The 23,047-nt window shown below is 45.2% G+C and overlaps 2 protein-coding genes across 3 annotated transcripts in view; one reads left to right on the forward strand and one right to left on the reverse strand.

Moving 5' to 3' along the window:
- LOC117145575 overlaps positions 1–23,047 on the forward strand; it is an 89,038-nt gene that overhangs the window by 45,464 nt on the left and 20,527 nt on the right. Inside the window, exons 4-6 of the mRNA XM_033311281.1 lie at positions 2,498–3,723; positions 7,917–8,644; positions 18,560–19,150. Coding sequence (XP_033167172.1) covers positions 2,523–3,723; positions 7,917–8,644; positions 18,560–19,150 — 2,520 coding nt within the window. The 5' untranslated portion in view covers positions 2,498–2,522. The remainder of the gene's footprint in view (positions 1–2,497; positions 3,724–7,916; positions 8,645–18,559; positions 19,151–23,047) is intronic.
- On the reverse strand, positions 13,738–16,995 carry LOC117145576. Of its 2 annotated transcripts, none has more exons than XM_033311283.1 (3): positions 16,295–16,995; positions 14,703–15,076; positions 13,738–14,624 (listed from the first exon to the last, which is right to left on the reverse strand). In XM_033311283.1, the coding sequence occupies exons 1-3, from the start codon at positions 16,807–16,809 to the stop codon at positions 13,879–13,881; spliced, it is 1,635 nt and encodes a 544-aa protein (XP_033167174.1). In that variant the 5' UTR covers positions 16,810–16,995; the 3' UTR covers positions 13,738–13,878. The 2 variants fall into 2 exon arrangements, with proteins under 2 accessions (XP_033167174.1, XP_033167173.1); XM_033311282.1 differs by having other exon boundaries at positions 13,738–14,627.

The raw sequence follows: 23,047 nt of genomic DNA on the forward strand, positions 1-23,047 counted from the left end.
GAAAATCGCCCCAGAAGCCGCGATATGTTGGCTGTTTTTTGTTTCGGTTTCTGTTGCTGTTCAGTCTTTGTTGCGGATTACAAAAATACTTAGTAGGGCGACTTGCAGGCACGACAGCCTACCTACTTAACTTTTAATTTATGCGTAAGTCTGGACTTAGTAGCTTTTCAATATTAATTTCATACTCCAAAAGAGCACGGCATGTGCAGGCCCATAAATCACAATAACACACAAATAAAGCACGGTTTATATCCATACCGCATTCGGATTTATTACGCAGATGGGGAAAAAAAGGGGCAGCAGCCAAAGTCATCGCTGTGGCATATTTAAATTTATGTTTCCGATGCCATTCCGTCGCTTTACGATCGTTTTTTATATACGTGCCCCGGATTACCGCAGCACGGCTATATCAGCTGGCAGATAAGGGAGCGCCCAGAAATGAGGATCTGTCTAATCCAAATGTCACAACGGAATCACCCTAGTTTGGGTGATCTCTTTGCCAAGATAAAGAGTATTTCCTAGCCCAGCTGCACCTGATATTCGGGCCATATGATAAACTGCAGCACAACCCACTGACTTTATGGCCCTAAAATATTTGACAAATAGTTGGTAGCCCAGCTGATGGCAGCTTTCCTTGTAAGTTTCATTAAATTGATGAAGTTTCCCAAGTTAGCCCACAATAATTCATTGTTTTCTTTTACTTTTTAATATCTTGATAATTTATTGTATTGGTTTAGGTTTTCAAAAGGTATATTTTCGTATGGAGAAGCAGCAAAAAACTGGGCTGATCGCTGGGAGAAATCCAACTAGGAGCTTGACCCGTTTGGGGCTTAATTGTACGACGTTGGCCGTCAGCGAAGCGGACAGCTCCTACGATTTGCAACAAATCCTATTAGAGCTGCCCGAAAAGTGGCCGCGGCCCGGGGCTTTGGCAAACACACAAATTTAATAAATAAAATAAAATGGAAAATAATCATAAATACAAAGAGCGCGCAGCTGTGCCACAAGCCGCCACAAAAGCCGTCCGTAAGTGGCAAAGATCAAGCCGACTCGCGGACCCAGGCTAAAATAGAAAAAAAAAAAGCCGACAAAAAACTTACCAAAGAGCCTGGCTTTTTTGGCGAGGGCGTGTGTAATTTGACATCTTCATGAAATAATTAAAATTATTTATTGTTAATTTATTTTCACTCGGCCGCAACAATAGATAAAGTGAAAGATAAGCGGCATGTGTGTGCATTAGACAATTGAAATTAATTTGTCAAACGTTTGACAGCCCCTGCCACGCCCCCCTTCAAAGAGGCGACGCTTTTGCGGCAATGTGGTGAAAGGAATGGAATTTCCGAGGCAAACTTTCACGGCGAAAAGCTTTTAGCCGGGGCCAGCGCTGAAGGTCAAGCCCGCTGGCCAATAAGGTAGCAGTTAGTCGAGTTCGCAACCGACCCAAATGCAAATGCCGTTCCGCATGCTCACCGAAAGAAAATATTCTAGGATAAACTTAGAAGTGGCTTAGGCAGGTCTCAAACTATTCTTTAAGTAATCTATTTAAAAAAGAACCAACACTCATTAGTATCTCAATACATGAAATCGCTAGTATAGACCCATCTGTTTTGAATCCGATCTAAATAGCATTTAAAGCACTTACTGATTATTTCTCTCAGTGCGCTTCCTGCCACAACAAATTAATCAGCGAGTAGCGGAGTGCCTAGGTGCACTTCGGTGGGCGGCAAACGGCAATGGGGAACTCTGGGATCTTGTGAGATCAGCAAGATTTCGGCTACCTGCTGTCGAGCTGCCCTGCGGCCAAAAATCGCGAATGCAGCGAATGCAATTAAATGCAGTTTGCGGCTCGCAGGGTGCAGGTTGCACTTTTCTGTTTTCAGTTTTCAGTTGGCTGGTCCGCACGGGCAGTTAATCATGCATCGACAGCCGGCTTTCTGCCGGCAAAACAGCAGCTCAACATTTTGGCGGTCACTTAGAAGTGGTGCCCGTGGAAAGTGTTGCGCAAAAAGCGGCTGGCAATTAAAACACGTTGTGGCTTTGCCTCTGCTTTTCGCTGGGGATGTGGATATGGAAGTGGATGTGGCTCCTGCTGCCATGACGCACAGATGGCGATGCTGGCCAAGAGTCCACACCGTGATGTGCGCAGCGAATCGGCTTTCAACGGAGCTCCAATCCACAATCCACTCCATTCCGCGGCAGGAATGAGGAAACGTTTTGGTGAAAAGCCGAGACGCGTTGAGAAATGTGGTTAATTGATTTTTGTTTTTGTATGTAATTAATTTATGGTTTCCTTTTCGATTCGCCTGGAGAATCGTCGAGTTTATTGTTTACATGCGAGACAGGTGTGTCATGGAGTTACAGTTGGGTAAATTGAATATTAAGTTTTTCAGAAGACTTGTATATTTTAGATTATATTAATTATTTTTTCATTTATCTATCTATTATTAGTGATATTATTTTACTAATCGAATGGCTTCTCCACCTCTGAATCTTGCAGAATCACCCTGCATGGCTATACGACAATGTCCAATGCTCGCGAGCTGGCATTGATCGAGAAATGGGCTGACATTGCAACGCCGGCGACGCCGAATCGGCCAACACTATCGCCAACATCGCCGCCAGCACTCCATCGATCCATCGTGAAGTTCTGCTGCTGTCCGCAGCGGAGGCGCTACAATCTGAAGCAGGCCAAGAGCCACGGGGGCAGCAACAAGTCGAATGTGAACACGCTGCATGCCAGAAATATATTCGTCGATAGCGATTTCAGCTATATTGATGATGTGCCGCGGCGACGCCAAGATTGCCACAGCGATTACGACGATTGCAACTACGACTCCGACTGTGGCGGCGATAAAGCAGATGATGAGGCCAATGATATCGCCGCTGCTCCAAGAGACGACGGAAATGTGGCGCTGATATTAATGAATCAACGAAATCTTTCCGAACAATGGCGGCAGGACAACAAAGGCAACAGCAACAGCAACAAAGCAGCAACTAAAACTTGCGCTGTCACAAAGAGCCCGCAAAGTGGCAATGAGCAACAGCAACACCAGCAGCAGCAGCAACAGCAGCAGCAGCAGCGACAACCAACCCAAAGACTAAGCAATAGCTTGCAACAGCAGCAGCAGCAAGAGCAACAATTGCAACAGCAACAGCAACATAGCAATAAGGAAAATACACTAAGCTACGACAACAACAACAAGCCGCACTGTAATTATTGTAAATTACCCGACACCGCCGAGCCCCAAACGAATAGCAATAGCAACTCGAAAATTGATTCACCGAAGTCGTCGCAGAATAAAATGACAATTACGACAGCGACAGACACAGAAACAGCAACGGCAACAACAGCAACTGCAACTGGCGAGTGTGGGCTGCCAGCAGCAACATCCCAAGAGTTTGTGGGTGCTGCCACAGAAGTGCTGTGCAACGATAAAGCAACATTGACAGCGGCGACACCAGCGGCAACTGCAACAACAGCAGCAACAACACCCAAGCCCCGCATTGCAGCGCGTCCGACCACGCCCAGCCGCCTTAAGACTGTGATCAAAACGACAATGGTGAAGCGAAGTCCTAGCCATGACTCAACGGCAACAGCAGCACATGTGTTGCTGCCGCACAGCTGCAGCAGCAACAGCAACAGCAGCAGCAACAACATTGGAGCCCATGACGAGCCCAGACGTTCGGTTAGGGAGCGCATCGCCGCCTTTGCGGCAGGAAATGGTAAGTTTCTTCAGTTCGCCCGCTTAATCAGCTTTGGCAACTAAGTCGCATTGTCGGCGGGGCGGAAATGTTGCACATATAGTGTACACACTGTGGGAAATATCGGACTGGGCTAGGCTCACACTCATTAGGCTATTAACTAGCCGCATTCTTATTGTTATTAATTGATAGAAGCCGGGCTTCTGTCTGGTCAACTGTGGGATCATAAAAAGTATCTAAAGAAGTCCATAAAATATATGGAGCACATAAAACACTTATATGGTTATAAACTTATATTCTAGTGATGATATTTTACTTCCGTATATGCACTTATGTGATTTATGTGATTTTTATCGGTATCCTAAGTGCTTTAATCATCCCCTTAGGGCGGCCAAGTCACCGAAGGTCATCAGAATCGAAAGCCAGCTCAGATCCTCGTCATTTCCTGTTCTGCGATATACGTGTTGGCGATCCAGAGATAATACATAAATGCCAGACATCTGAATTACATTTCAGAGAATGAATCTCAAGCATCTGAATCACTTTTGCACGACCAATTACTTGCGAATTCAGTGAAATCAATTGAAGGCAATTAAATGCGCTACTAAAATACTTGGTAAATAATTTAAGTATTGACACGTAAGGGAAATTTATAGAAACTTTGGGCGTGTGCATAACTTTTTTGTTGTTACTTTTCCTTTACATTGTTCCGACTTCGAAAGAAGTGCATGAATTATGCATGACGTGGAGCCTTTGGATTTCCGTTAACATGGCACACACCTTTGGCATTTAATATAAAGAGTCGAATCTATTACAAATCAATTAAATGCCGCAATGTTTAATAAAATGCCACTTAAGGCGGCATTAAAAACTTACCCACAAACTGTCTGCCGCCCATTGTGGGCATTAATAATGTGAAAAATGTTTATTATAAATGCGTCTGCATAGGACCGGCAATTGGGAAAGTCGTAAAAGTCGAACGATTGCCGTTTGGGTGCAGCTCAAAAACGCACTCGCCTGCCCAAAAAAAAAAAAACGCTAAAAGAAAAACACTCCCCGGTCAGCATTGTCACCAGCCGTAAAGTGCACTCCATTTGATTCCAGCCACGCCCCATAAACTGCAGTTTTGCACACAAAAAATAAAAAATGAAAATCTGAAAAAAAGAAGAAATAAAACAGCAAGACAGCGACAAAAGGCGCAACAGGAAACACGTACACACGGCAATCGACGTCATGAGTGCGTATTATATCATTTTGATAGGCAAATGAGGCTTGAAAGCCGCCAGAGCCCGTCGGTTCCAAAGACCCAAGCCCCCAGGCTCCCAGCTCCAAGAGCCCAGCCCTTAGTTTGTCCAAAAAGTAGGATGTCGAATACATAAATACCCTTGAAGGATCCTTAGAAAGTCTGGTAGTATTCATTAACCAAGATGTGTTGAATAATAATATATTAAAAAGAAGCAGAAAAATCACTATAAGTTTAAAAGAATTTTCCCTTGGAAAATGACCAATTTCCATCCCATAAATGGTGCCAACTCCCTGGAAAGGGTATCGATGTAAGCCCAGAGAATTATCACCATTCGGGCGGCGTCTTAGGGCGCCTCTGATCTGCGCTGATCGGCATGACGAAGACGTTGTCCCAACCCGACACACGTCAGTTCAGAGTTTTTCGCATCTGGATTCTGGACGCTGGATGCTGGACTGGGGATAGTGGACTTCTTGCTTCTTGCTCATCGCCAGCTAATCGCGTGTCCAAGTGTCCGAGTGCTCGCTGGTGCATTTTTGCCGGGCTGACAGCTTCTGCTGAGCTCATTTCATTTTATTTATTTACTCATTCTTAGTCATTCTGCGCCACTCGGCGGCCAGTCCAGATGAAATGCATTGAGGTAGGTCCCCCTGATGGGGGGAAAATAACAACTGCATAAAGTGCACAAGCTGCACTGGCAAATATTGACCGCACCCTTACTTTCTACGAGTGTGTGTTTCGCTAGCAATATGGCTGGTACTTTTGCATTGTTTTCAATTAGGCACACACAGTGACACCTCCGCAAACGTCTCTGCCCCCGCTTATCACCAATCGACAATTAATCACGTTGAAGTGACCTCAGACAGCGAATCAATCAGCAGCCGCAAAATGAAAAATACAATAAAAATCAACACACACGCCCATCGGTGGTGAATGGACGGTGGCCATTTAGCGGACACACCCGGCAAACAATTTTATTTCAAGTAAATAAGCAAATAAGCTAAATGCGTACAAATGTTTTGTTTTCGAGCTCTTTGTTCGTGTTTGCAGAGCCACAAAATGCGAACGAGTACACAGGTACCAGTTTCCTCACCAAAAAGTAAAATAAAGTATGAATAGAATTTTTGGCCAATCATCAAATAGAACAATGGTTGCGAATTTTATTTCTGTCCGGTATGTGTACATATCCCCGTTTTAAACTGCTAATTAGAAAGCCAAATTATGGCTAAAATTAAAAATATTCGTTGGTATATGCAAACGCAATGTCACAACAGTTGAATAAGTTTGTTTATTTGGAATTCCTCCTCTTCGTCATGGAGGCATGACTTTGATTAGGAGCTGTAACAAATAGCTTTGATAAATAAATGTAGAAAATTCATTTTATAGCTTAATTTAGGCAACTAAAATATTATATGCCTTATGTGCGCTTGAAAAAAGGATTGCGAGTGAGAAGTGGGTCGAAATTGGAGGAAGACCTCCCATGATCTCGCGACGCGTCACCCACACGGCGGCAAAGACCCGTCCTTATGGGCCGGTAGTACCGTTAGCGTTGCACAATTGAAATGCAGAAATAAAATCCAAAAAAAAAAAAAAAGCAGAAGGAGAAAAGTGCAGCCGAGTGTGGGCCTGGCTTTGGCTGAGCTGAACTGAACCGAACTGAACTGGCGGCCTGCCAATCGGCCCAAAACGATCAATTGGCAGAGAGACCCCCATAAAATGTTGCCAACTGTCCCTGTCGTCCGCTGACTGACTCTCGTTTGCAGCCGCTGATTTACGAGCTCGCCACGGGCCGTTGTGTAACGCATGCGATTCAGAATTTTTAAATGCCAAGCTCCTTTTGACCAGCAGAAGTGGAGTCGCTCCGCTCACTGAATGCGGCCCAAAAGACCCCTGTTGCTGTTGGCTTTTAGGAATTGCTGTACGACTGTCGCCAAGTCACAAGTCGCAAGTCGCGACGGTGGCGGCGACATTTTAATCAAAAAACTCAATCGAACGCACGCATGCGCAATAAAAACAAAAATCAAATCAAACCCATAAAATCAACGCAGCAACAAACACAAGCGCTCTTTAACCGTTTCACTTGCCCCCGCCGACCAGAAAAGGCGGAAAATAAAATAACGTAAAAAAGGAAATAAAATAAACGTATATATAAATAGATGTATATAGACAAATGCCGGCCGGTTGGCGGGGTTCTTCCGTTTGACAAAAGTTCAAATAACCTTAGCCCCTATGCGAAATTCGATTCGATTCGCTGGGAATTTATTAGCATTTATGAGGGTTTGGAAAGATGTGGACTTTTCGATTAAAGTTTTGAGTTTTATACTTTAGGGTAAGGATCATAACATAGAAATAACGTGTGGCTTATGATCAAAAATAGCTACTTTGAAATATTAAATGTATCAAAATTAGTTATGGTTGCCCATATGAGGTACAAATATCAAGCTGATTGCGATGACCCATTTACAAGCTTCAAAAGCGACATAAATTCAAAGGCCGCATATTCGTTGGGCGTGACTCTCCAGCTCCATAATAGAACTCCGCTGAAGATAAATAATGGGAAACACTCGGGAAATGGTTGAGGTTGGTGTGAGCAATAAATTCGTGCATGTAAATAATTGCCGGCAATTTTTTCGAGCCCGTACGAAATTAATTAAAACATTCGCGCAGGCAAACACACATATGCCATATGAAAAAGGAGTTAAGTCCACACATGTGCGAGGCCTGTTGCAAAATTTATGACAATTTAAATGGCACACATTTGGTGGACAATTCGCGGCGATTAGCGCAGAAATTTTCGCGAATTCGGCTTAAGCCACATGTGTCTGGAATTGAGCTGCTTTTTCATTTTCCATTGCAGTTGGGAAACTGTTCGGGGTGCGCCGTCCATACAATGACAGCTTTATGTGCAGATATATGTCCGAGATTAGCCAAGCTTATAATCTTTTGTGTGTGCTTTATTTTTCACTTACAGAGCAACAGCAGGCAGCGCGGCAACATGACAAAGTCAAGAAGTTAACTAAAATGCAGTGCAATAGCAATACAAATCAAAACAACATGACAGCAGAAGATGTGAAAAGTGCAATTAGCAACAGCAGCAGCAGCAGCAGCAACCAACTACAGCAGCAGCAACATCAAACGCTTATCAACGGCCAGGCAGCGACTGTGCCGGCAGCAATAGTTGCAGCAACAGGAGGAGTTGCGGCAGCAACATCCGCGGCAGCAACATCTGGCCGCACGTCAGCAATCGCCGCTGACACGACGCGCTACAAATCGGGATTAAGTGATGTGGCGGCCAACGGAGACGTTGATGGTCGGCCAACTTCATCTGCCACCACATCTGTTGTGGCAACTGGCGCTCCGAGCGTTTTTAGCACCGGTTGTGCAACCATGCCGCGAACCCGCCAATACGGAAGCAATGTTGCCGCTGCACTTGCAACAGGCGCAACATTGGCCACAGGAGCAACATCGGCAACGGGAGCAGCATCGCCAGGCAGCCACACCATGACAGCTGATAAGAAATTCTTAAGCCAGGCGGCGCCCGTTCAGGGGCATCATCATCATAAGCTGCAATTTGCCGATAAGGCCGACTCCGAATTGGCCGCACTGGACAATCTGGACCTGGCCCACAGCCTGGATTTATTGGACGTCGACGGCGAGGATCCGTACGGAGCTTTGCAGGAGTATCTGGAGCGTGTCAAGGTGAGTGCCTCTTTATTGTTTTGTCGCTGCCTCTGGGAAATGCAGAGCTGTTCCGTTCCCAAGTTGCGCAATATACGCCTTAAATGGGGGATACTTTTTGGGGAATGGAGCAAGGGTTGGGTGGTTGCTCTGCTTGACTCAGTCTGTTGTATGGTGTGACTCGATTTGTGGCATTTTCACATGATAATAAGCGACCATTTCTATCCCCATCAACCAAACGCACACATAAGTGCAGTGAGAAAAATCAGTGCGGAAATGTATTAAAATATAGAATTTAGGGTAATTGGAAGGGTTCTAGGCATGAATACATTCGATTGTTTATCATTCATAGCTATATTTGACCTATTTTTCTTGTTTTTGATCCTTGCAACTTTTTTTCGCTGTGTAATCACACAATTGCCTGAGACTAGGCCTAGTGCCAGTCTTTCATTCAACGCCCCTCTGCCCCTGCTGTCAACACGGCGTGATTTTGCAAATGATTATTTTGCGTGACAGAGAAATGTGTTAAGGCGATCTCACACACAGCCGTAATATGTAACGCATACGCCGTGTTGCACGCCCGACTTTCCGCTGCCGCTTTGGCTGTCGTTTGGCTTGTCGTCAGCGGTCGTGTACATAAAATTTTATGTTTCTTTACCGGAAAGCGCAATATTACACATACACATCAACGATGACGGCAACGTCAACGGCCGGGGCTTTAATTTTCTTTTCTTTTATTTTTTCCTCGCCTTTTCCCTCGTGCTGTCTTCTTTTATAACTGTTTCGCATGAATTTTCCTCATAGCTGCTAGATTTTGTTGTTATTAATATGTTTATTTGCCGCTCATGGCGGAAGCATAAACGCACGCACGCGCATTTTCCCCAGCACTGCGTTTACGATTCCTTCTTGTGGTCAGTGGTTGGAAAAAAGGAAAAAAAAGTGTGCAAGTCGCACTATGAATCGAATTATATCGATTAGATTCTAAATTGCGTTCCTAAAACGTAACATACCAGGAAATACATGTTATCGAATTCCCATAAAGTGGTTTAGAAGAATGCCGGTTAAATATCTTTCTTAAGATACCTTTCTCGAATGTTCCTACTTATTGGTTCAACTTCTTTATCAACAGATGCTCTGATTTTATAGCGTTTTTAGTAGTGCGAAATTCAGGACAAGGCGTTACCTTTACTTTATGTGACACTCATGTTCGCCATTAGTGTTCTCAAGATAACTACTCTATAAGTGCCTATGAAATAAAATTTCTCCAATGCATGTGCTAGGCTCCAGATTAAATAAACTTCGCGACTTAAGTGCCTTTTCGCCATTTGTGCCAAAACGGAGCGCCCACAAATCGCGCACAAAACGCCGGCGATTTAGCTGCGTTTTTTACCGCGCCAAATCAGAGCAAGGCGTTTTTATCGCCGCTGATCAACCGGGATGGCTTTATGGCAGTAAATGCTGCACGCCATGTGCCATATGCCATGTGCTGCATTTTATAATCAGTGTCATCACCTTAACACCCATCGAATGCCCGGCCACGCCCCCCAGCGCCCCTTTCTTTGGAGCAGTCGAAACGAAGTAAGCCGAAACCTAGTTTGGCTTAGTTTTTCTTGGCCTGGCGTGGGCTGTCGGCTTATGGCCTTACACTGCGGTTATTAACGCCTTTTTACACATTTTCCCCCCCTGTTCCACCTACGAATACAACTAATTTTTTGGCTAAATTGAAATTATTAGCCGGCAACTGTGCCTAATGATGACAAAATGTGTCACAGCGCTGCCCACGCAGGCCAAAAAGCTTTCTTTTCGGGCCAAAAGCAATGGGTGAGGGGCGAGTTGGGGGCAACGTCTCCTTTGTGCACATTTATTATGACAAATAGTGCAACGTTTTGGCTGGAAATTGCCGTTACACGCTAAGACTGCTAAGACGCTTGTTGGCGGGGCCTTAGGCTTAATTTGAATACACTGAGTGAAAAAAAGATATTAGAAGTTGAAACAGAATGTTAAGTTAACCTTTTTTGTATCACTCCATTAAACTAAAGTTGCTATTTGATTACATATATTTGCACTAAAGTCCCAAGCAGATCTTCACACATTTTACTTGCTATTGAATTGAATTGGCTAGCCTATTTTCCAAGTGTAGTTATGAAATGCGTTAGTGGAGGCGGTAATCACCGCCTGACCCATTTAAGACGCACCGAAACGAAACGAAGCGAATCCATGACAGGCGATGGCAACTCGTTTTTTCCGTCGCGCTTCCTGCATCAATTAGCGCTGGCTTTTGCACAGATTTTCCATAATTTTACATGGACAAGCTGGCTGGATGAATGGAAAACCGACCGACTGACTGGATGGGGCTGAGTTTTCCCGTTTAAGCAGCCATTAATTGGCGCTCGTCAGCATCGACTATGCGGCTAAGTAAGCTTAATGCATCAATCAAGCTTTCAGCATGACAACGTGTATAAATATTGCCTTTCTGCCATTCGAAAATCTGATAAATCAGGCGCACCGTTTGCGTGTGTTCTCAAATGATTTTAATTATAGATATTGACAAAGTGGCGATGGGAAATTAAGACGTAAGCCTGCTGCTGCTGCGCCCAGGGATTGTTTCTTGGATTTAGTTTTCAGTTTTTAGATTTTTGTTTTTGGATTTGGGTTTGGCCAGGTCTGGCTGGTTCGATGAACCCACGAAAAGTATCTGCTTTAGCCAATTATGCGAATGCTGTTAATGAATGTGGGCGACGACTTGCCTTAGGTTTATCTATATGGCTTTATGCAATGGCTCTGTCACTTGGCGAATGCGAATGCGACTGCAAATGCGACGGCGCAGCTGCCTAGAGAAAGTTGTCTTTGCCCAATTTGCAAATGACGTTTTTTTGTCAACGTCAAACGGCGAACGGGCCAAAACAAATGGCAATAAAAGGCAGCGCCTGCCTGCACGTTACTATTTTTGTCAACCAGGAGTTGATCTCGCTAAACCGAAGAAATCCCACAGGCCTCCGATGATGCCAAATGGAGTCAGAAAATCGTCAGCACAAAAAAAGACTGTGGGAGAAGCTGAAAAGCTGAGAAGCCGATACTTTGAAATGAAAGTGAAGCGACAAAAGACTTCTACCATTTCACCGGCAGCAATCATAATTGCAGACAGCAATTAAGCCGCTGTCACAGGCTGCCAGCTACTCATGCTGATCGCGTTACAATTGCAGTTGCAGAGTTGCAATGCAGCAGAGTTGCAATGTTGCAATGTTGCAGCTTTGCATGTTGCCAGTTGTCAAGTTCGGCTCGCTGACAATGCGTTGATATTTTCCGACAAGCAAATCAGCAGCCACCGAGTCAAAATAAAGTAAAATAAACCAAAGGCCTTGCCACAAAAATTGAGCCAATTTGCTGATGCCGAATCGAAGCTCACAACTGGGAATCGCATTTGTGCGGTGAGTGCTCTTCTGAGCCCGGACTTTCTTTTCCCCTAGCCGCTTGCCACAAGTGACACAAAGTAGCCTGCTGCTCGATCTTAGGAGTTTTGAAAGCCAATGGAATTGAATTTGTACAATCCTCACGCGTGACACAGGATTTGCTACCATGATTGCCTGAGTTGTACAACTAGTTTTAAAACTCCTTACGGAAATTTAAATTAAAATCTTATAAGACAATACAATATACAATGACCAAATTAACTAAATAACCATCATGACCTATTTGTAAAAACCAAGAAGATACACCTATACAAAAATTTACAAATTTCGAACAATCGAAACCACTGCTGCCTACACGCAACCTTTTGCCAATAAGACTGAATGCAGTACTTAAAGATTTTTGTTTTGAGTTATGTAAGAACGGTAAGCGCGGGCTTCTGCGGGATTTCTTCTGAAGCTGTCACAGCTGTTTAGCACTAAGCTTACCTAACTCAAACTGTGCCCTCCACGAAGGCGTACCTCTACCTCCATTTCAGCCATTCTGGCTATGAAAAAGCTGCACGTGAGCTAACCACTTCAAGTGTCATTGCCCAGCCGAGAGTTGAACTCTAAGAAAATGTATAGTATTTGTGGACAGGCTTTGCTTGCATTCTGCTAACCAAACATAGGTACACATATATGCATATACACACTCCATATGAAGTGCCATTGAAATTATAATGATCTTCAGGGGATTTCGGACCGATCGCTCGGACGTCAGGCTACCAGAAAACGAAAAATAAAGAGGCCAAATCGAGATGGAGATGGAGCAGCACATGGGTACGATATTATTTAACCAATTTGTTGTTGCCCGCTTTTGGATCTGGCTATGACCTTCAATGGTCATTTGTTCAAAAACAAAGCGAGCTGGTCCGCGGGCTTACCAAAAATACAACAACAATAAAATGAGAAAACGAAAAATATTTTGACGTTGATGTCGATGTGGTCAATGTCAATGTCAGAAATCGGTTGAAGTGGAAAATTTCAGTTCACAGTGGCTTACAAATTCAGTGCTTCTCCCGCTTTTTGTTTAAGGTTCAGTGCTTGGCTAATAAGCTAAACTCGCGTGATTGATGTGCGTTTTGGGGATTACATGGCCCTTGTGGGGCTGACCTTTGCAGTCGCTCAGCAGCTGTTTTCGGTTTTCTTCTGCCGGACTTACCGGCTGACGTTGTTCTACAATATCTGTGTATCTGTATATCTGCCAGCATATCTCTGATGTGGCATCAACTGCGTGCCACGCCCGACTGTCTGCAGCTGGGTTTCAGGGTTTCTGCTGCTCCAACGGAGTCTAGACGCGATGCTGGGCACAATACTGATTGCATTTAGCGATAAATTAACCAATGAATACAATTAAAATAGGAATACTCGCACTGCAACCACTTTGCCAAGGGCAACGGGGCGAGACCTTCGCAGAAAACACGGGGAAAAATAAACGCTTTGTATAATATATAAAACTAAATAAACATCCAAAAAATAATATATAATGAAATATTTTTGAAGGTGAAAAGTTTTCTAGTACCTATATAAAATAACCACAGCTAAGTCTCTGATCTTAAGGACTCCTATACCAAGTGAAAAGATTTTCTCTCAGTGCCGTTCTGAAAAGGCGTCCCCAAGGGCAATGTAGCCGATCAACCTTCAGTTCGCTACGATTCGATGCGATTTCTCTCAAAATCAATTGCATGCTGTACTTTATTGTGTGCCATATAGTTGTGTCTACATGAGTCGAGGAAAACGGTGCCCCAAGCCGAAAACTGAAAAGCCAAATAAATCCAATCCGAAAACGAAATTCGCTCGCCGCATTTAAATGTTTAGGTTGTCCGTATCGGAGACCAAATGTGGATTAGCCGGGTGCGATTGCGTTAATTGTTTCTCGTGGGCATCGTTTGGTTCGCCCGGGGCCAGGATGGATCTCCGCAGGCGCTCCTCTGCTGGCCAGGATGAGGTTTTCACCTGATGCTGCTGCTGCTGCTGGCGCATGTTCGGATTGCCAATGAAGCGGACATGTGGCAAGAGCAATTGCTGCGGCAGATCGGCTGACATTGATCTTGTCGAGTGCAATCTATTAGCGGGCAGTCGCCAAGAAGCCAACGATGCAGCAGCATCCTCCACTGACAGTGATGGCCTGACTGATTGATCGTAACCATTAATTTTATGCGTTGACATTCTTAGCGGCCAGTAGTTGTTGCTGTCATCTGGCCATTTTCCACCACCCGCCATCCTCTCACCCAATTTCCCGGCACTGGCTGTCAAGTGCCGCTTGCCGCGATTCGGAACGAATGGATCGTCGGCGTTGTAAAGATCCCGGAGCTGCAGCTTCTTGCCCCGGGTGGCAAAGAAGGGATCGTCCACTTGGAAGAGGTTGCGATGCTTTTTGCCGCGATGCGGATAGAACAGGTCGTCATACTTGAACAGATCCTTGACCTTGTCGCGCTTGCCGCGATTGGGCACAAAGGGTTCGTACCGGTTCATTAGGGCGTCCAGGTCCAGCGATCCGCTGTGCTTGCGACCTCGAGGCGGTATGAAAGGATCGTTCTCCTTGCTCATGTCTTCTGGAAAAAGTCAGTCGAGTTAGTTGGTTTATAGTAGATTATCCATAGTGATAGCAGTTTCTAAAATACACTCACCTCCAAATTGATAGCCATCGAAGAGCTTTTCCCTTCTGACCAGCACATACTGGGGCTCATCCACAATAAGTGGGGGTTCCAGATGGCCCGACAGATTTAGTTTCTTCCAGAGAAACATGCCCGGATAGTAGTTCTCGGCAGCTCCGTCGCTCAGATTGCCCAAAGGACGTTCAATGGGATACAGGAGCTGCATGGCCCAGTGCAGGAACTTCATCAGATCCTGTTCGCCAGTTAACAGCATGAAGACCTCGTTGTTGCTCTGCTCCTCGTCGTCGACATCTTCCTCCTCGGAATCCGAGGAGGAGCTGGCCCCAGAATCGGAATCCTGCATCGAACTCAGCTGCATGTGGAGGCGGGACAGCGCCTCTTTGTTCCTGATGAAGAGGAATAATAAGGGCATACGGTTTCTATAGTCTGATTAATGCCCCATCATTTGTTCGCTTTAAGGAACAGCACATTTTCACATTTTTCTCTTTGGTCATGAGCGTGGGTTGCTGGCCATGGGTTTCAATTACCCTTGTTGGCCGGAGTTTCTCTTTTCAAAAAATTAACTGAAACCGACGACACCAAATTGATGAACTTCTTTTTCCCACTCACAACTTGTGACCCAAAAAAAACGCCTAAACTCTTCGCTTATCCGAGGCTGTCAGGCTGATCCGATTCAATCAAAAGTCAATTTGAGGCAATTCCACAGAAATTACTGTGTAAAATTACAAATTAGACGAGCAGCAACAACAATCGAAAGTTATGCGGGCTCATGGTTAATTAATCAAACATTTAACAAATCAACAAAGACAAACATAAGCGAACAGAAAACAATAATGATAAGGTCCCAGCCCTGAGATGATTAATTCGATTTTAATAGCAGCGGCCAATAATTTTTCAACACAACATAATATTCCGCTTAAATTACAAGCCGCAGCAAAGAAAGGAAAGAAATGTTTTAAAATAAAAACAAAAGCTGGGCGAGCAAAATATTTCTCACTCGCCGAAATGAAAAGTGAAACTCGTAATGCAGTTTTCGTTTCGATTTCGTTTCGGGGAAATGAATTTGCTGACAGTTGTTATTTTATAAAATAAATCAACATACGTGGCGGCGGTCTCCTGGCTCTGACTTGAAACAAAACTGCAATCGTCGGTACTGATTTTTTCACGCCCATTAATTGGTTTTGCGTGTTCCCAGTCGACAGCCAAATTGTCGACGATTTGTAGCCCCTCTCGAGGGTTAACCTTTTTTTTTGGCAGAGCCTGGCGCCCTGAAAAGGGTTAGCATTAACCCACTTTTTGCCAAAGGTGTGGATTAAAATGAGATTTATATGTATCAAATGAGCAAATGAATCTTTGCCAAAAAGAAGGTGAAGATGCCCCTTAAAAACAATTAATATTGAAAACCTAACTTTTTCTATAAATGACGTTCAAAAATGTACAGCTTTGGGCCTCAGTGGGTTAAAGCTGTACTTTGGCTGCCAAATCGGTTTACATGTAAGGCGGAAACGAGGTGCCCAACTTTCTCGACTTTCCTTCTGTACAGCCTTGAACCTGCTGGCCAATCTCTGGCAGCCACTTTGCCACCCACATCCTGGATTCCTTACCTGGCCGCCAACATCGTGCGATAGTATTCCTGCGGACACTTGCTGGATCCAGATCCGCCGGATCGACCCTGGCAACGCTGGCCCCAATACCGATGAGGGGGCGTGGTGCGATAGTTGTTGGGTCCCAGACCCAGGCCCATGCCCAGTTCCATTCCCATTGCAATTTCCTGCGGCGCTGATTGCCTGGCCCCTAAATCATCTGCGTTTCGATTAAAATCCTCAGAGCGCTGCGCTGTTGGTTGCTCCACATCGGAGAGGCTAAATTTGCCAGAATCCATGGGTCCATTGCCATTGCCGTTGTGCATCATATCGCGCAGTGCATCGGCGGGGCTGTCAAACAGGACGCGTGCATCCTTTTTCTGATGCTGCTGCTGCTGCCGTTGGTGGCTCAAGGCCGCCTTCGTGGCCGTGGCGATAAGCGATGGTGGCAAAGATAGGACCACATTGCCATGGCCATGGCCACCGCCGCAATAAATCGCCAGGCAGAGGCTGAGCCAGGCCAACGTGAGCCTCATGCTGTCTGCCGCCTTGGACGGAGGATCGAGGAGCGACTTTGGACACAGCAACTCCAACTCCAACTACAGTCTCTCGAAGTTGTGCCAATTTTTATTTCACTCCACTCCTGCCTCGTCGGCCACTTTGAAGAAGCCAGTTAGCCAGGCGGCCAGTTCGCGGCATCCGCTGCGTTTTTGGCTCTTAGAAAAACGTAGAGACTGAAACTGAAAGTTGCTGGCCAGCGGTCCAGCTTTTTATAGCACAAGAACGAGATCCAAAGGCCAAAGGAGCGGACCGCGGAGTTTTGGGAATACGCCTGCTGGTCGCGCTCGAAAGATCCCTGGTCACATATGACAACACTCAGAGAAATTGGAGTAAGCATTTAAAAGGTCCAGAAACTCATTCAACCACCAATCTCATGCTCATATCAAAAAAACATAAATATTATATTTTCACAGTGCATGATTCCTTGGCAATGCCAATTGTTTGTCATATGCGACCTAGCATGAAATTAATAAAAAGAAATTGCATTGTACGGCGTCGAACTGGGAAATATGGCGACCCACTTGAGATGGCCCCAAGCCAGCTCTCATACAAGTTGAGTTCGAAATCAGCTGAAGTCAGTGGGCCAAACTCGATTGGTGTGTCCGTCTTTGTTTGCCTAACCTGTGAACCCAGAACCGCCTTCACAAATTAGCCAGCCAACTAACTTCTCGCCAATGCCCGAGTGGCCCCCATCGATAAGATCTTAGAGCATGCGGCTTTCTTTCAAGCCCCCAGAAGCAATAGACTACCTCTGAGAATTTATTGCCTGCTAATGTTCGATCGCATTTGTCTGCGAGTTGCCCTTCTGGCAACAGGAGTAGCCACTAAAAAAAGGGAGAAAATTGAGGCAAAAGGGGGAAAAACAAGGGCCCGCAAACAAAAACACAATTGTTGAGTAATGAGCACTGCACGTTATTAATGTCACTGGGGATGCGGGAAGAAGGGTCTGTGGAAAGGGACCAGTTGGTTGGGTTCTGGGTCTTGGGCCACGATTTTTAATTAAGTAATTCGCTGACTTTGTTAGCCCTGTGGGCTCCATCTGTCTCTGATCTTCTCTGGCGACCATCCGGAGCTCTCTTCCAGTGCTGCTTTGGTTTTGGTTCCTCTTTTTTAGCTGTGTTTAATCTGGCTAACAAATTGCTTCATTTCAATTTATTTGCATTCGAGTCGTGTTTCGCTGGGAGTTCGTGGCTGCAGTTTTCTGTTCGGATGCGAGTGTGGAAAACCTTTTTCTGCCTCCGCGGTCGTGTTCTAATTTATTTGTCTTTGATTGTGCCCATGTCTCTCCGGGATGTCTCCTGCGGTCGTGTCCTGGCCTTTCTTTTTGTCCCTGTTTGCGGGCCAAATTAAGCAAACATACATCATAGTCGGGGGCCATTAGAAGAAGCTCTTTGTGGACGCGAATGTGGCGCTCTGGGCGCGATTAATAGACCATTGCCTTGATATATGTGCGCAATTAGAGCGCTAATCAAAACCTAATCTCCGCCACAGTGCGGAATTTATGGGTCTTCTATACATGGACAGAAAACTAACAACGAAGGAGATTAATAGGTGGACTAGGAACTGCTAAATGTAGAAAAGCATGTCTAATTGATTTAATTATTGTTTGTTTACCGAGCGAAATAGAGATGTGCCATAACATTACATTTTTAAAGCAAACTAATATCCCTGATATCCATTATTTCTCCATGTGCACCTCACTAACAACTGCCATTCTAATTTCAGCGGGAAATCAACGAGGTCTTCGAGCTGCGCAAGGTCCAGCGTTTGGAGCAGCAGCTCCGTGAGCAACTGGAGGAGCGGCTATCGCAGGCAGGAGTCCAGCAGCTTGATGAATTGTCTCGTTCCACGGAATCAGATAGCGGCTTTGACAGCAGCAGCACCACAGCAACATCGGGCACACCAGCACCAGCATCAGCAGCAGGAGCAGTCACATCGGGCAAGCCAGTGACAACTAAACTAAGGGCACTCCCGCCGCCGCCCCTCAGTCCCACCAAAACCACGACGAACTCCATGGCCACTCCACCTGTCCAAGCGGACGATGTTAACATTTGGGCCTGCAAGTTCCTACGTGATCTGGACAGCCTGATGGCCGCCGGTGATAAGCTGCCCCCGCATTTGGCGGCCCTGGCCGAAGGATCCGGTTCCGGTTCGGCCAGCAGCTCGCCCACCTCCAGGACGGCGCCCATCCTCCTGTCCGCAGCTGCCTCGGCGGCCATCCAGAGCCGGCTCGGCAAGGGCTCATCATCCATCATGGAACATCAACTGCAGCAGCAACAGCAGCAAAACGGACTCGTCTTGAAACCAGAGAAGCACGTGAGTACACAGTTCAAAATACTTTGTAAATAAGATGTAAGGGGCAGAAGACCTAAACCACTTAAAGGATATCATCCTTAAACAGTTTTGTGTATCAAATACGTCGAAGCTTAATTTCATTTAGGGAACTTAAAGATATTGAAGCACTTCGCATAATTAAAGCTCAGTAGAAATTTTACATAATCTATGCCTATTTGAATGACTTTTAAATTGCAAATTACCATTTGAAATTCCGAAGAAGGTTAAACCCCTCGAGTATGCATATGTTCTGCAGCTTACGCTGAGATTTCCTAATCTCAAATCTCTGAAATTCCCGTGTAATCTCTGGTTGCCTTAATTTCGACATGCTACCGAGCAAACAGCGAAGCATATTTTATGAATGTGGGCTAGATAAAATGCGCTCAAGACGAAGGCATTTAATCTGAATCACAACAATGTTGTCAACACACACAAACATTGGGGGCCCACACACACGGCCTGCCCCCAAAAAGGGCCCAACTTCCCCCAGAAATTCGGTGAGTGAGGAATGTGTTCTTTCAAGAACTGCCATATGTTCCATACATCCATCCATCCATCCATTTGCCGGATGCGCAACTGAGGCGCGTGAAATTTATGGGCAACGGAGTAGAGGAGTCGGAGACGGAGATGAGGATGAGCAGCCAGATGAAAGTGGGGGCCACGGAATTGGTCCGTTGATAGACAGTCGTCACTCGGTGGCTGGCACTTGAACGAGTTAAACTTTGAACTGTTTGAATAAGATAGACGGGCAAGTTTTATAGGAGTTGCATTTTTCGGGGGCTTCGCAGCGCCATAAAATGTATCATAAAATGCTCTAATTAGTGCAGTTCTTACTCAGCTTTAGATTGAAAGACAATTGGAGATTGATTGCCGAGCATAGAGTCGTAAAATATTCTCTAATTGGAATCGTAGGGCCGCGGAGGAAAAGGGCAAAGTTTATGAAGATGCGGCAAGTTTAACTCTATGATAACCCAAAAGGAGCTGTTGCTATTCAAATGCACTGAAAGGAAATATTTATGGTATCAGGAAAATGGAATATTAATATTAATTCCTAATTAATCTTGTAATCAAACTTACACTTTATTTTTCCAAGTGCTTTGGCTTGTGTCTTTAGAAAAGTGGCTGCAATCTTTGGCCAACTCGCTGACCCACTTCGACCAGTCGAGGCCCATAAACCATAAGCCCCGAAACAGACTAACCAACTTGTTAGCTGTCTCTGGCTTATCAAGCCGAATATATCTAATTAAAACATTTATAATCCAAAACGGCACATAAACGGCACTGAGCTTGCGGTCTCCTCCACGGTTGCCTATGCATATGCTTAGCACACATTGTGCTCACCTCTGGTGAGCCCCATTTTTAAGGGGGAAAAACCTCAAAAAGGCAGCAGCCGACTTGCTGCAAGAAGACAAATATTAATTTTCAAAACGCGTGCCATGCCATGCCAGTGGAAAAACACGACATCAACACCGAAAAGCGAAAACGTAAACCAAAAACCCACAAAAACCGGGGAGTTGATATGCGGATGGGGGGAAAGGGCTCCATTGTTGCTGGCGTTTCTGTTGACAACTCGAAATATTTGCTACCAATCGATATGGGGAGAGCAAAGTCTCCTGGCCCATTTCCTTTCCACTCGTTCGTTCTAGCTGCAAAACGAAAGGAAAGCGGAAATCATTTCGTCTGGATCTGTTTCTTGCCAAGTACAGCTTAGCCCACACAAATAGGTCATAGTCAGGAAGAGCTTAATGAATTCGTTTTAAAATAATTGTATTTATACGTTTGCTATGTGTAAACTAAACTCAGGTCATATAGGTTTTATTACTTAAATATCTTTTTCGAGTAATGAACAATACAGATATTACGAGTAGTAACAATTAAGAAGATATATAGTATAGACCATATTTTTGCTACCGGAACTGTAGCTCTTGCCATCCGCCTGCCAAATAGCTGTCGAATTTTCGGATACTGTCACTGGAAAAAACACTCCCTTCACCGAAGCTGTCATATTTCGCCCTAATCGCTCAGGTAAAAGTGCCAATTAAAAGCGCTTAAGCCCCACTGCACTAATTAAGCCAAAGAATGTGGCCGACTTGCCAGTTGCCAGCTGAGCAATACACTCATTCGGTCAATCAGTCAGTGAGACAGTGGAGCTGAGGGCCATGATTTATGAGCTACCAACGGCAGCATAAATCAAAGGCAACAAAATCGGCCTTTTGTATCGAGGGCACAAGTGCGTGCCCGGCTTGCCAAAAATCTCCTGGACAAACTGTCAATGAAAGTAAAGCAGCAGTGAGGCAACAGCAGCAGCAGCAGAATCTTATTTTTTGTCAGTTTTCCAGCTTTTCGTTTCGTTTGGCTTGGTTTTGGTTTCGCTCGAAAGGCGCAGGAGTGGAGTGAACTGGGTCAGCATGCCGCCCTGCAGCAAGATCAGCAAAGACCAGAGACCCCGGCAGAACACTCCACTTCACTTCACTTTTTGCCTGGGCTGTCAACACGGCAGCAGACCGAGCGGAACCCAAAACGCCCCAATTTAGTTGCCTGCAATGTTTATGGGGATCGGGCGGACGGACGGACACAGGCCCAGTGTTTCTCTCTGCGAAAGTGAATCTTGTGCAGCATGTAACATGCGTGTGGCAGGGGAACATCATCTGCGGCCAACGCAATGCGCTTAATGATGATGAACCATGCAGATGCTGCAGCAGATGTGGAAGATGCACAAGATGCTGGCCAGCACTGAGAGAAAAATATGAGTTTTGAATATGAAATAGGTAAAACAGGGGCATGCAACTTTCTGGCTTGATCGTGATGTTATTTCTGGAATAGTTTCTTTTTTTTGGATTACATTATGACTTTGTTCTGCTACAGACTTTTCTCCCAGTGCAGGCCGTGCAAGGCTGCCCAGACAAAAGGCCGCGACACACAAAAAGCTTTTCACGCAGCTCAACGAGCCCCAGACACTTTGACTTAAGTAGAACTTGCAAATCACTGCAAGGCAAACAAACACGATGGTCGACAGAAATCAGGAGGAGCTGGAGCAGGAGCAGGAGCTCGGAGTTGGGTACTGGTTAGTGGATAGTGAGCAGTGGTCAGTGGCCAGTGATCAGCGATCAGGGAACAATGTCCGGAGGAGGACGATGGGCTGGGCAGGCGTTTAAGTGTTTTGATTTGATAATTATTATCAGTGCGCATGCGTGACCGCGGGCCTCTGAGCCCAGTCAGTCACTCATTTACGTGGAAGTCGAAGGGTTGGGGGAGGGGGCATGTCCAATCGATTTGCGATAGTCTGGCCGAGCATGATCAGGCGCTCTTCAGTACTTATGTACGAGTATGTTGTCCACTCGAAGACGCGGACTTTCTGGGTCACATATCAATAAAAGTGGGGCGCTGAGGCGTTGCCCAGTGAATTTGTCATTCAGTTTTCAGTGGTCGATATCGAAACCAGTAAACAAACGCTATGTATACATATATTTATTTTTTTGATTTCGTGCGCCCCGTTTTTATGATCAATTAGGAGCATTTATACAGTTTCTCCCTCCCGAAAAATTCTTGATAACCCCAGAGGCGACCTAGAGGAAAAACAATTTTTATGTGTCATTTTGTGTTCATTTTATTGCATTTTTCATTAACTAACCGAAGAAAACATTTCATTTGTTTTCCATTCCATTTCCAAATCCAAATCTTCGGCAGTGTTGTGAGAAATGTTCACAATTTTATGACATTTAAATAAGTCTCTGTCAGCGTTTCGGATATCGGATTCTACTGCCCCGGTCATAAAACTGATTTGAATTTTTCCCCAGCCGTAAAATGCTTCAATTTCAATCACCAAACTTCCAACGAGTCGGAGAATCATAGGAAATTGCTTACATATGTAAAGCAGAT

This window comes from Drosophila mauritiana, chromosome 3R, assembly GCF_004382145.1.
Source record: "Drosophila mauritiana strain mau12 chromosome 3R, ASM438214v1, whole genome shotgun sequence".
NCBI lineage: Eukaryota > Metazoa > Arthropoda > Insecta > Diptera > Drosophilidae > Drosophila > Drosophila mauritiana.